The 13914-nt window shown below is 40.1% G+C and overlaps 1 protein-coding gene across 1 annotated transcript; it reads left to right on the forward strand.

The window, feature by feature from the left end:
• Positions 1-2222: 2222 nt before the first annotated feature.
• On the forward strand, positions 2223-13564 carry LOC146647798 (activin receptor type-2B-like). Its single transcript, XM_085388483.1, has 11 exons — positions 2223-2689; positions 6049-6256; positions 8332-8447; positions 8840-8991; positions 9169-9312; positions 9477-9620; positions 10309-10457; positions 10665-10779; positions 10928-11066; positions 11306-11436; positions 11655-13564. The coding sequence occupies exons 1-11, from the start codon at positions 2638-2640 to the stop codon at positions 11847-11849; spliced, it is 1545 nt and encodes a 514-aa protein (XP_085244609.1). The 5' UTR covers positions 2223-2637; the 3' UTR covers positions 11850-13564.
• The last annotated feature ends 350 nt before the right edge of the window (positions 13565-13914 follow it).

Below are 13914 nucleotides of genomic sequence, written 5' to 3' on the forward strand. Positions count from 1 at the left end.
TGCTGTGCTTTCCCGTAAACTAATGGATATCCTGAATACCACTCCCACGCAGATTAATAGATGTATGTGAATTTTATTTATCCAGGGGGGCAATTAAATTGTTGTAATAGTTTGAAAAAAAGAACTTACTGCCTGATAATCAACTATAGAAAACGCTCTAATGAAAATGTCCAGTCTTTTGGCACCTACACAGGTGAATGGTCTGCAGAGTCAGCACTGAACAGGAGAAACTGTGTGTCCTTCCTACATATACAGTGTATAAATCAAAAGAGAAAGAGAGATTCTGCACAGGGTGGCAAAGCAGCTGTGCCTGCACTTGGGAGCTCTGCTACCACCTAGTGTCATCTATCTATTTTACTGCGGAGTATTGACACTCCGCTCAGGGTGATCTAAGGATCATGGCATAATTAACACCTGAAATTAATCTGCTACATGCTTTGTATGATGTGTATGCTACAATAAAAAAAAAAAAAAAAAACAGAACAGGAAACACAATTTCCAGTATAAACCTCTTTTTTTTTAAACCTTGTAATTTAATCTGACAATGCACATCACATATCCAATGTATTTTATGCCATCTACAATGCAACACAATAGGTGAAAGGCTGGTATACTTAAACGGATATGTAATTAACAGTCTTTTGTAACACTATGAGCTCATAGTTTCATGCTTTTAATGTGCCACTGCATCATTTCCCACATGTTCTCATTCTTCTACAAATGTCACACCAGGGCTGTGGCCGCTGGACCTTTAATGAGCACTCATGTGCTTTCTCTTCCAACTGTCATGACAACAGAACATTTATCTTTACAAGGTTTCGCTCTTGGCCTCTATTGAGTTACAGGGTCAATACAGGATAGCTTAATGAGGAAATGCTTTGTCTTAAGTTACACTAAATTGGACTAGTTTAAGGGCGATTACCTATGGCTAACCCTATTCCTAAGCCATTTGCTGCATAAATTGGCTGAGTGTCACCAACATGCCATTAGTCAGAATGTCAAAGTAGGAGAAAGAGTGGAGGGGCCGCTGTGGAAGGCTTAATGGCATTTTAACAATGTCACTGTTGATTTTCTGTGATGACGGGACTATTTATTTTGAACAAAAGACCTCAATTTTTAAAAAGTGAGCCTTAAATGCTTGGAAGGAATCTATGCACCTTACTATTAATACACCTTGACTACTTGCTCTAATGGAGGCACACGTTTCCTTTTAAGTAGGGAGTTCATAAAAGAGAAGCTGGATAAGCAATGAACTTTAATCCTTATGAGGGAAATACTTCTCAACTGTCTGTTGACTGTGAAAGTTAATGAACTTACTAATCCTTTGACACAAAAACATGTAAGATCACAAATTGATGGTGTTAAACAATAACATTTTAACATGAGCTATTAGTAGAATATCAGATTTGAACACTCTGGGAGATTATTGTCACACACTTTAAAAAAAGAACAAAAATAAAGGTTGCCAGTACATTATGTAGCACGGTTAGCTCTGTCTTGGTAGCTCTACATATTATATATCTTATATTTAATACTGTGTGATGGTAATTAGAACGAACGCATTTTAAACAGCATTTATGGTAACGTGCTATTCCAAATTAGGTCAGCTATTTTTAGCACCGCAACTTGTGCATAAAAGATCATACAGACAGAATTTATTTAAGTACTTGTGGGGCTGCAAAAGCTATTTGTCACACTGACACAGAGGACGACGTGGTGTATTATGCATACAGCAAAAAGAGATAATTCTGCATTTGTACAAGCTTCCTTTCACATTCATAAGCATTAGCTATTAATCCTCAATTTAAAAAAATTCTTTGAAAAAGTCCACACACATTGCATTCTCACCTATACCTTCGGTTGCATTAATCAATTAGCCTCGGAATAATTATGATTATGGTTTAAATGCGAGGCTGTCTGTTAAGAACCAAGGAAGTGGTGGGTTTAAACCAAACCCCGACCGCAGAAAGTGCAAGTCTTGTATCGGCTTCGATTCGGGACACACACCGACGTGGAAAACACACCTCTCTCCGGCATTTGTATTTCTGACGTGATATGTGTAAAAAACAAAAAAAACAACAAAAAAATGTGATAGTTATCGACAGGAAGCAAGAATAAAGTCATTTCAGGCGTGTATCTGCGGTGTCGCGTTAAGGTCACTCGCTGGCTGCCTGAATTCCCCTCTTTGTGTTTATACATCCGGGTTTCCCTGTTTGCAGCCCATTCCCCATTTAGAAGCCATTTTGGACACAGATCAGTAACATGCATGTAAACCCCGACCGACCTCCCGACGCAGCGGTGCTACTATTCAAGTGAATAACCTTAAAAAACAACGAGCTTCCATCTCGGGTGTTTTATCGGCTTCCTATTCGGGTTTTGGATCCACTTCCGACGCGAAATGAAGCACCTATTAATGGAATAACAACCTGGCAGTCAATTAATCGCCCCTATCTTTTCTTGCAACATTGTTGCAGCGTCGCGGCTATTGACACGCGCTGTGGCCGTGGTGGTTTAGGCTGCTGGAGGGACCGGAGGCCTGCGGTCGTTTTGATCCTGGACTGATGTTTTGGGCCACCTGAGTTTTAATGTTCGCGACGGAAAGCGGGGGAAATCTCTGCCCTGTATTTAAAGCGGAACATGTCTTTTTCATGGCTGACTTGTTCACTTCTTCTGGGAACTTTATGCGCAGGTAAGCCGCCGTTGTTGGTCCCGAATTTGCAACAGTTTAGTCGAACAGTTCGCCGCGATTATTTTCATTTTTTTCGTGGGAGTGTGAGTAATTTGTTCGCGTTTGAAATTTCGACCCGCGAACGAGTCCGCGGTTGCGAGTTGTTTAAACTTTGTTGGCAGCTCGTTCAGCTGGGATTTTTATTTCCCCTCTACAACCACAATCGCCTTTTCTCCGTTTAGCCCCCTTAAAGACAAATATGTCACACTCGGGATTTTCCCTCATTTAAACGCTCGAATCACACGTAGTATTTTCACAGGAGAATATATCTTATTATTATTATTTTTATTGTACATGTATCCAAATTTAAAACTGTTGCTCCTTCGCTGTGGCAGGAATAGAAGGCAGCAGCTGCATCAACATCCTGAAACCTTATAGGCTACCTCTCAGGTCTGCACTCTTGTTTGTGGTTACGGGCTCAACAAGAACCTTCTCCAAACACTCTTCCCTCTGTAAGGATTTGTATGAATCGTTGGCGTTTGATTTGGAGAGACGGCAGCTGTTGTCACAAGTCAGGTCTTTGTCGTGAATCGAGGTTATTGTCTCCCACTGCTGAAGTCTCCACAGGGTTTGACTTGGTACCACGTGAAATTGAGCAAGAGGGTTGTTTTTTTTCTTTTGTTTGTCGTTTTTTTTGCCAGCGTTTTTAAGCCCATATGGATAATTTTTAATGTCCCAAAACGCATGCAACCCCTCTTCCTAAGCTAGGTATCGCGTCTGTGACTGAACAGAGGGCTTTGAAACAATAATTTCCACTTTAGGTTTTTTTTTCCTCTAACTGTAATAAAAATTTAATTGAGGCACAGCTTTCTCTTGTGTGTCAGCAGCACTGTGGCTAATGTCTTTATGGTTAATAGATTAGGACTGGCAGTGTACAGTAAGCTGCTTCTGCGGAATTCATGTTGTTGTGGTGTAAAAGCTCAGTAAGTGACAGAGGGAGGGGGTTGGGGAACGATATTGTAGTAAAAGTCCTCGCGGATCATGTGACCGCAGATATCAGAAATGCCATCTCGGTTCAATGAAGCGTTGAGCATCGCTGCTGTGTGTTTTATCCTTTGCTACCTTGCTTACTTCCAACCTTTTTTTTTTTTATATAATGACTGCGATCTCTGGCCACTGTGTGCATTGCCTGTTTCTTATAATGAAGTCAGTTGTGTGCTGCTGAACAGCAATATGTATGCATGCGTGCCTCTGAGTGTGTGTGTGTGTGTGTGTAATGGGTTAGTGGGGGTAATATTGGGGGATGGGCAGGCTCCTATAGGCAGGGATTTAAAGAGACAGGCACCTTTTTTTTTTTTTTTTTTTAAACCCTCCCCCCCGCTGAACAAAGATTAGGCCTGGATGTCCAAGCTAAATTGTGACTAACATGTACTCCATGTTGTCTGCTTTTGTGTTTGCCACAAACCCAGTTAGGTAAACAATTATTAGGACACGGGACACATATTTTATAAAATTTGCCTCTTTGCAGCACCACAGTTTGTTTGAAACGAAGCAATCTGATACAGCTGGAGTTAGAATTTCAGCTTTAAATCAAGGGGTTTAAAAAGAGTGATTGCATTTACAATTTTTATTTGATTTATTTATTTATTTTTACATTTTCACAGCCTCAGAAGTAACTCAATAATTAACTGATAAGACTTTTGATATCCATAGTTATAGTATAGCTGTTCAGAGGAACTCTCAATTCACAAACCGAAGAGGTGTTAATGCAAATAAAGGAGCCCATTATTTGGCTGACAATAAATAAATAAATACAACAGGGTGTAACTTGAAGAATTGTGGGTGGGAGTGAGAATTGGGTCGAGAAAGAAAGGATGCGCTAGGCAACAGGAAAAAGTCATGCAAGACTATGAGTGACAGTTAAAGTGTTTGACTTCTTTTGTTTTTGAAGATTTTTTTTTTTTCCCAACATCCAGACATTGAGCTGGGTGTAGGACTCAAGAACAGAAAGGTCATTGAGAATTCCATGACAAATTTCCCAGCTTTAAACAAAAGCCTGGAAAGTTTTGGAACAAAACTCTGGATAAAGCCAAACGTTTACTGGAATGATGGTAAGAGAAGAGGATGGAGAGGAAGGAGGCATCTGTCAAATATGGTTGAGATAGTGGGCGTATCATGCTGCCAGTGAAATCGAGTTGGTGTTTGTTCATAGATATACTATAGAAATACATTTTACACTGAAATTCAGTCAAGTGACTTTGTGCTGTGGAAGTCATTGTGTAGTGTTTCACAATGCAGAATAACAGTGAGCTGAAATGTGTTGCAGAAGCAAGCTCCTTAAGATTCATGTTGATTTCATTCACATGATCTCAGCCCAACTGGGTGTGCTTTTCAATAAAGATAAAAACTGAAGGCCAAAATACCCACAAACAAGCTACAACTGAAGGTGGCTGTAGTCAAGTCCAAATGAAGCATCTAAGGAAGGAAACCTGCTCAGTATTTGGTGTTGTCCATGGATTCCAGACTTCAATGAGTACAAAGAAGTTTTGTGCAAGTACTGGTAAAAACGAATCCATGCATGTTATAATTGTTTGTTCAGCTACTTGAAAATCAAGACCATGTGTTTAGAAACAAAAACAAAACTTAATTCATAAAAGGTTAGTTCAATATTTTATTAAACCCCCTGAAAATCTTAGAGTTCACACTTGAGTCACACCTAGATTGCTTCCTTTCAAATCCATGGTGGTGTGGTAAAGAGACATAATTACTGAAAGTAAGTCACCATCCAAATAATCATGGAACAAACTGACTGCACACGTCTAACATGAAATCCAAGAAGAGAAATGAGAATAATGCCTTTTCATTAAATCATTCACCACTGGAAGACTGACAGCTATTGTAAAAAAAAAAAAAAAAAAAAATTACTGTAGTTTATTTTCTTTAGTGTTTCCTGTCAAAGCTCTCAAAGAATGTCTTATCGGTCTTTCCAGATGCGTCTGTAGTCTTTATCTATAGAAAAAGAATGCCGACGTATTCATGCTGCGATTCTTTACCACAGCAGGGCATATCATTGTTTTATAGCTAATTGAATTCTGTAATTTTCCCCTTCTTCTTTTTTAACTTTTCACTCTCTGAAAAGATCTTAGTTAATGTGATTATGCCGAACTTCTATTCAGCACAAGTTTCTTAGCCCACAGGAACTCCCTTTTTACTACAGAGAGCTCCCAAGCTTGGATACGTGCCAGAGTGACGATGGAGGCTCTGCTCGGCGATGTTTCGTCGTGGCACGGAGCGGAGCCTGCGCCATATGTCTGTGCTTCCGCCATTGAGTTTCGATTCATTACGATGTGAGCTGACTGAGACTTTTCTGTCATTCTCAGGGTACAGTCTTGGCGAAGCGGAGACCCGGGAGTGTGTGTACTACAACGATAACTGGCGTTCGGAGAGGACCAACCAGAGCGGCTTCGAGCGTTGCGAGGGGGAAAAGGACAAGCGTCTGCACTGTTATGCCTCCTGGCTCAACTCCTCAGGGACTATCAAACTGGTGAAGAAAGGCTGCTGGCTGGATGACTTCAACTGCTATGACAGGTCGGATAACCGTGCGAGGTCATTCGCTGCTGCGAATTTGCATTTATATTTCATGTACCTGGCTCGCAACCAGACTGACGACTGACTGACATTGAGGACAACAGAAAAGGTTCCCTCAGTACCTGCATATAGTTCAGTGCATCTTTTTGTGCCCCTCTCTCACTCTGCACTGTTAAAGACAAATTTAAAAAATGTTTTTGCCCGCCTTTAGTTTAATAAATGGAAGAGTAATCTCTTTTTTTCACCTCACCCTTTGGCCTCGTGATTTCGCAGAGCAGGCAACCATCTCATGCTCTTTGAATGTTTAAAGGATCTTTTTCATTTAGCCTTGTGATGTTTTAAAAGGTGAATAACAGAGAGAAACCATGGGAAAATATCAGTTGCATGCCATAAAAGCAACCACGTATAACAAGAAAAGGAGATTAACTGTGGTCCAGTTTCATATTGCTTAAGGTGCTGTCAGGCAATCAACCATACAGGTATACCGAGACAATTTTCTTGTGCATGAAGCATAAGATATATTCAGATATTTATATTAGCCACTTATCCAATTCAAGCTCACAGATATTCATCTTCAGACTGCTTGTTTTGTTTGATTAGTTGGCAAAACCTAAAACACATTCACTGTAGAATGATATAAATGTGAGAGCAGTGGCAAATATAGATATTAAGAAGCAGATGCCAGGTAATTTTTAGCAAATCATTTCCAAGTATGGGTGTTTGTGTCGGGGAAGGTTCTCTGCAGCCTACACATATTTGTGCAAAAGCCAGATAGCCTCTGTGAGCAGTGCAGCACACAGTTCAGCCTGATGATGGCAGATACATACTGTGACACGAGGCCACTCAGGATTTTGTACGTGAGGAGGAGAATTTAAAACTAGTCTTTATCAGAAGTCTGCATTGAATTGAGTGCCGCAATCAAACTTTCCAGTTATTAACATGCTATCCACAGCCTTTCCAACAAGCGGGGGTCCTCTTGTGGCATGGAAAGGGGAGCTGGAGAAACGAGAGCTGCGATAATTGATCCTACATGACACAACTGTGTGTGTGTGCTTTAAAATGTGTATTTTATGTGGCTTTTATTATCCTTTCTAATACTTTGGCATAATTTGCTAGATTAATGTGCAGATGTTGTGAGTTGCCAAATGGCAATTAAGTGACTATTTCACTGAGTGTTAGTGTGAAATTTGAGCATTACCAACATGTGACTAAAAGCTAGAGTGGCATATGTAGAAATTGTAGGTTTAGGTACAAGATGCTGAAATCTTCATTTACCCGTGAGCTGCTGAGGGTAATTACAATAGAACCTGGGAGAAAAAAATACATTTGCTGGTCAATTTAATCTGTGTGAAAAGCACCATTAAATGATTGTAGTAATTGAAGAGCAATGGAGCAGGTGGGGAATTTTGAGTACATGAACATTTAGTGTCAATGGTTAATGGGAGGAATATGCAGATGCATAAAGTGTGAGAAATCCTGTGATTCCTCGGAATTGGGAACATCTGCTGTCTTAAGAGGAGTGAAAAGATGAAAAATTGGCTGTAAAAATTATTTTTTTCCCACCCTAAACACAAAAACTCTATAAATGTAGTCTTTCCTGCCTTATATTTGTTAAGATAAGATAAGATAACCTTTATTAGTCCCACACGTGGGAAATTTGTTTTGTCACAGCAGGAAGTGGACAGTGCAAAAGTTATGAGGCAAAAATTAGAATACAATAAGAATAAATACAGTATACAACTGTACAGAATAGAATAAAATAAAATACTATATACAGTAGAATAAAATAAATATACAATAAGATAAAAATAGAATACAAATACAAATACTATATACAACTGAGTAAAAATACAACGATGACAGTACAAGTAACCACGCAAAGATGTGCATTAGGTAATCTGTGGCAATATCCGATCCAATTATTAGATTGCGTTGTCTTAGAGTTAATATACAGCAAATACATGAAAACCATAGACTGACACTACTAAACTTTAACAGCCAATAATAATATCAGAAAATGTTTTTGTCCGTTGGGTCTAGAACAGTAACGTTGATGCGCCATCTGTTGTTTTTAGGCAAGAGTGCGTCTCCATGGAGGAAAACCCTCAGGTCTTCTTCTGCTGCTGCGAGGGCAACTACTGCAATGAACGATTCACCCACCTTCCCGACTTGATTGGCAGTGGCAACCGAGGTGAGTGGCAAATGCATCGTATAGATAGTAAAGATCTCTTCTTTCCCACTGTGATTAGTAGGAGTGAATCTGCATTTCAATGAGACTACAAATCTCATTAATATTAATAAATGACGCCATATTTAAGAAGGGGCTATTGGATCTGACCGATTTTGATTATTGGGAATGTATATGTGTGATTCTTCTGGTTCTGGCTTTTTAATCGAGTGGGATAAAACAAAAATTAATCTCTATGTTAACTAATTTCTCATCTTAGAATTGATGTCAGGCAGTCTCTTACCCTGCCAATTTAAAATCAGCTCTCACAGCCTGTGAGGGACAAACGTGATGCTTAACATATCTTATGTGTCATACAGCTGACATGCCGTAATTATTCTGTACCTCCTTGACAGTGAAAATCCAGCCTCCACCCCGAGTACCTTCCCTGCTCAATGTGCTGGTGTACTCCCTGCTGCCTCTCTGTGTGCTGTCCCTGGCCCTCGTTCTGGCCTTGTGGATGTACCGCCACCGCAAACCTCCCTACGGCCATGTAGACCTGAGCGAGGTGAGACGGGCTATGCTCATCTTAGTGTGAGACTTGTAAGGCCATCAGTAACGTAGTCCTGACAAGGATGGAGTGCTTGTCACTTTTGTGTTTTGTAGCACTGAAATTGTTAATGTTTTGAGGTGGATTCAGCAGTAGAATAAGATGTTTTTATTTATTTTTATTTTTTCTGTTCAGGATCCAGGGCCAGCTCCTCCATCTCCCTTGGTGGGTCTGAAACCATTGCAGCTTCTAGAAATCAAAGCTAGGGGGCGCTTTGGTTGCGTTTGGAAGGCCCAGTTAATGAATGAATATGTTGCTGTTAAGATCTTCCCAGTTCAGGTATGTCATTAATTCTGGCTTAAAAATATACGTCATATGCTTCAGTGTATGAAGAGACGCCTTTTTTCTTGTTCTAGATTCCATGTGCACCTTTTTGTTTTTGACCTCCAGAATGCTTCTTTGCATCTTCAAGCTCTAAAAATAACTCTGGTTTGTGTTTACAGGATAAGCAGTCATGGCAAAATGAGCGCGACATATTCTTGACTCCGGGGATGAGACATGAAAATATCTTGCGTTACATCGCTGCAGAGAAGCACGGAGCCAACATGGAGACGGAGCTGTGGCTTATCACAGAGTTTCATGAAAGGGTGAGAACATATTCTGTCTACATACAGAATGCACACAGACCGATACATCAACCCCAAAGCAAGTTTATGGTGAGGTATACGGCTTTTATGTCGACTAGTACCGCTGGAGGTTTTCCAATATTGAGCGAGCCTCTCTGTTTACCTCAAAACAAGAAAAGAGAATCGCAGCCTTTATTAAAAAGAAGATTTCACCACATATGTCTGATCTGCTGTTCCAGTAAATCCAAAAGCAACAGATCAGGCAGTGCTGCTTAAACTTAAGGCGGTTTGTTTTTTCTAAGCGTGTAGCTTAAAACGTTTGTATTTGATGTCAGATATTGCAAGATGTTGTGCATTTGCAGTGATGCTGATATATGAGGACACAATAATTCTAAACACAAGTGGGACTGATTGTTGCAGCACCTTTTTATTCTTGGTATTGATACAAACGTGGTTAGTTGGAGGCATCAGTGCATGTGTCATTGTTTTTTTTTTTTATGGTAAACGTTTAAATTGCTATTTTTGATGTTTTGAAGTATGAAATTGGGTTTCTGTTATATTCTCCCAGACTACAGTATTTGCTGTCAAATGGAAATGAAAGCAATTCCTGCTCCTTGGTGGATTCAGCAACAGCTTTTCGGTTATGCCTACGCCTGAATTCATGCGCAGTTGCTAATCCTTGTTTCATAATCCTTTTGTGTGTGAGCAGGGATCCTTGACAGATCACCTGAAGGGCAACACTGTGACCTGGACAGAGTTGTGTCACATAGCAGAGACCATGTCCCGCGGTTTGGCTTACCTTCACGAGGACATTCCCAGTTACAAGGGAGAGGGGCCTAAACCTACAATTGCACACAGGTAGGAAAATCAGCCTGGATTTCCTCAACTCTCGTTAGTTCACTAAAGATTAAACTGTTGCTTTTGATTTGAACAGAAATCTTAATTTACTGCTGCCCTCTCCTGGTTGTACCTCATTTAATATCTTTACTATGACAGTCTTTGTCTGACTTCTGTGACTAAACCTCCCTCTAATTAAGACATTGTAATGTGAAATTAATTCCCCAGGGACTTCAAGAGCAAGAATGTGTTACTACGAGATGACTTAGCTGCAGTCATTGGTGACTTTGGGCTTGCTGTAAGATTCGAGCCAGGAAAACCTCCTGGGGATACTCATGGACAGGTATGTAATAACTTCACTACTTTTTTTTTTTTTTTTTGGGGGGGGGGGGGGGGGTTGTCTGCATTGGCTCTGTGATGCAATTGTTTGCAGGAGTTTCCTTCTGCTTATTCTTAAGTGGATAAAACCCCCAAATTCATTATCCGTCTAGGTGGGTACGAGGCGTTACATGGCCCCAGAGGTGCTGGAGGGAGCCATCAACTTTCAGCGAGACTCCTTCCTGAGGATAGACATGTACGCTATGGGCTTGGTGCTGTGGGAGCTGGTGTCCCGTTGCTCCGACACAGATGGTGAGTCAACGTGGTGAAGGAATGTGGCTTCACATTCATAGGTGAAAAGGTCACATTGCTTGACCCCGGGCCAGTAAAGATTCGTTTTTGTTTTGTCTGCAAAGCAAATGAAGGGCAAAGCTGCAATGTGGATAAAGTTACTCTTTAAATAGTTTTGAATTTTCAGAAGTCAAAGTACTGCAGTATTTTCTTCTTCTGCGTAACACTTTCCACTCTGTTGCTTTGCTGTCCCTTTGTAGGAACAGTTGGCGAGTACATGCTGCCATTTGAGGATGAAATAGGCCAGCATCCCTCCCTGGAGGATCTACAGGATGTGGTGGTGCACAAGAAGATGCGTCCAGTCATCAAGGACTCCTGGCTCAAGCATCCTGTGAGTAACAGCATAATAGCTACTGCAGTTTCAGCAGCAATACCTTTGTAACTTTAAAATGAATGGCTTAAATTTGGGGTCATTAATAGAGTTAGAGATTTCTCTGATTTGGGTTTTATATTAAAATTATGAACAGAAGATGGACAAGTTTAGTAAAAATAAGCAAATGCAACTGCCAAAAAGAAAATCCTTATATATTTTGTCTTTTGTGCGTACAGGGGCTGAGCCACATGTGTGAGACCATCGAGGAATGCTGGGACCACGACGCAGAGGCTCGACTGTCTGCAGGTTGTGTCGAGGAGCGCATCGGCCAGATCTCCAGGACAATAGGCAGCACTACCTCAGACAGCCCCATCTCTTTAGTCACGTCTCTCATCAACGAGGACCTACCTCCCAAAGAGTCCAGCACCTGAACGGGTGACACCATCTTTCACCTGAGCTCCTGACTTTTTATTTTTCAAACCCAAACTCAGCAGATTTTCGTGAATATTTAAAAAAACATATATATAAAAAAACAAAAGAAAACAACAACAAAAAATACATCTAGCAACTTAAATGCAGCTGCTATTTTATCCCAATACTGGTATTTTTTTCCTGTTTTTTAAAGTGTGTGTGCGTGTGTGTGTTTCAAGTCGGATCCTACTAACACATCCATCTGCTGTAGTTGAAGTAGTAATAAGCTATGCGATGGGCACATCTGATAACACCCATGTGTCAAATCTTAAATGTTGTCATTACCTCATGTGTTTCTTTTGTGTTAGTCTATATTGTTTTTTTCTTTTTTTTTCTTTTTTTTTAAATTACCTCATGGGTTGTCATCGTCGTATTTCGCGTCGTGGTCCTAATCGTCTGCGGCCAAATGAAATGAACCTTTTTGCTCCAAACCTCAGACAACATGCTGCACACCTCGGAGGAACCGTTTTGAGACTGTTAGACAACATAAATACATCTTCCTCAGGGGTTGAAGCTTCTCGATTTTGAAACTCTGAGTGCGCTCCCTTATTTTAAACCTGTGATTTCCTCAAAATGAAAAACGGAAAAAAAAAGTTTCAAAAAACAAAAACCGGAGCACAGCTGTTTTATTGTAAGGGAGGGAGCTAAATGGGAGCTGTATTGGACATTTTGGACTTGGATTTGGGGCAAGTGTCTTGTCCTCGGGGAACTACCTCTCAGGTATTCAGTAGGCTTCTTTGGAACATTTTCTCTAAGTTAAGAGCCGAGCTATCGAGCTAGCTATCATGGACATATTCCTGGATTTTTATTTTAGTTTTTTTATTTGTTTGAATTCAGAGTTACTCCTTTGCCAGTGCCAGGGGCATTGCTGGATGCTGTCTGAAGTTGCAATGTTACACATTCTTAATTTGAACTGTGTGAGTGAGTGTGTGAGTGAATCTGAAATTGATATGATGTGAGATGGATAGAAAGTTTTTAAAGTGAGAGTCATGGGCCATACTTGAGTAAGCAACATGTCTGTTTTTTAATTTCCATGAGTGCGTGTTCAATAGACTCAGTCGGACACCAGTTCCCAGATACCTCAGTCACTGTATGTCATGCAAGGAGAGCTCAAATGGTTGCCTTTTGTCTCAAATGCAATGCCATAGTTGTACCATAACATGAATACCATACATTGAATGTCCGTTATGCTGCTGTGACTATTCCAGGATACTCAAGGATTTGTAGATGTACATGCATTCTTTGTTAATATAACGCTAACATGTGATTACTATCCACGATATAATGTGAGGCTAATATTCTGTTTTTGTGCGTTTTTTATTTTGACTGGGTAAGCCGTCAGGTGCTTACTCCTACAGACTGACCTCAGATATTCTGAAAAGTACCTCAGGCTTTTTCTACATGTATATCAAATTGTGTTATGTATTTTATTGTGTTTTTGGTAGTTGAGATATTTTATTGCTGGTTGGGCCTCTTGTCTGTTGAGATTGAGATTTGATTTGATTTTTTTTGTTTTTTTTAGGAGTCTGACCAGTTTTCATGGTGTTAATTCTCTACAAATCTAAAAGAAGATGGGCAGATTTATGTAAATATGGGTGTACACACAGATGGCGAACACTGCTCAGTGATTTTTGGGGTGGGGTTTTTTTTCTGCGCTCTCTCTTTTTTTTTTTTTTTTTTTTTAATAACACAAAATCAGGGCATTAATGTTCTCATTTTGCAGAAATGGAAGAGATTTCTCAGTTCCACCTCTATATATTTAAATAATTTTTATAACTAGCCCTGCATAATAATTGTTTTTCTTTTGGTAGAGAGTGGCGGTTACTGATTTCAGTGAATTTCAGTGAATAATGGTATCGGTCCCTCTGGATCAGAAGCTGTGTGGGTTGCACTTTGCATTATAGAGCTCAGTGTGTATATTATCAAGAACAAACAGAAAAAAACATACAGATTCCTTTTGTGATTTGGCTTCCTGTTTTGAACAGTATTGCCTCAATATTAACCTGCTGGTGTGATGTTCAGACT

The sequence above is a fragment of the Rhamphochromis longiceps genome, linkage group LG18, assembly GCF_057381845.1.
Source record: "Rhamphochromis longiceps isolate RC_006_pf linkage group LG18, R_longiceps_female_GT1.1, whole genome shotgun sequence".
NCBI classification, from domain to species: Eukaryota; Metazoa; Chordata; class Actinopteri; order Cichliformes; family Cichlidae; genus Rhamphochromis; species Rhamphochromis longiceps.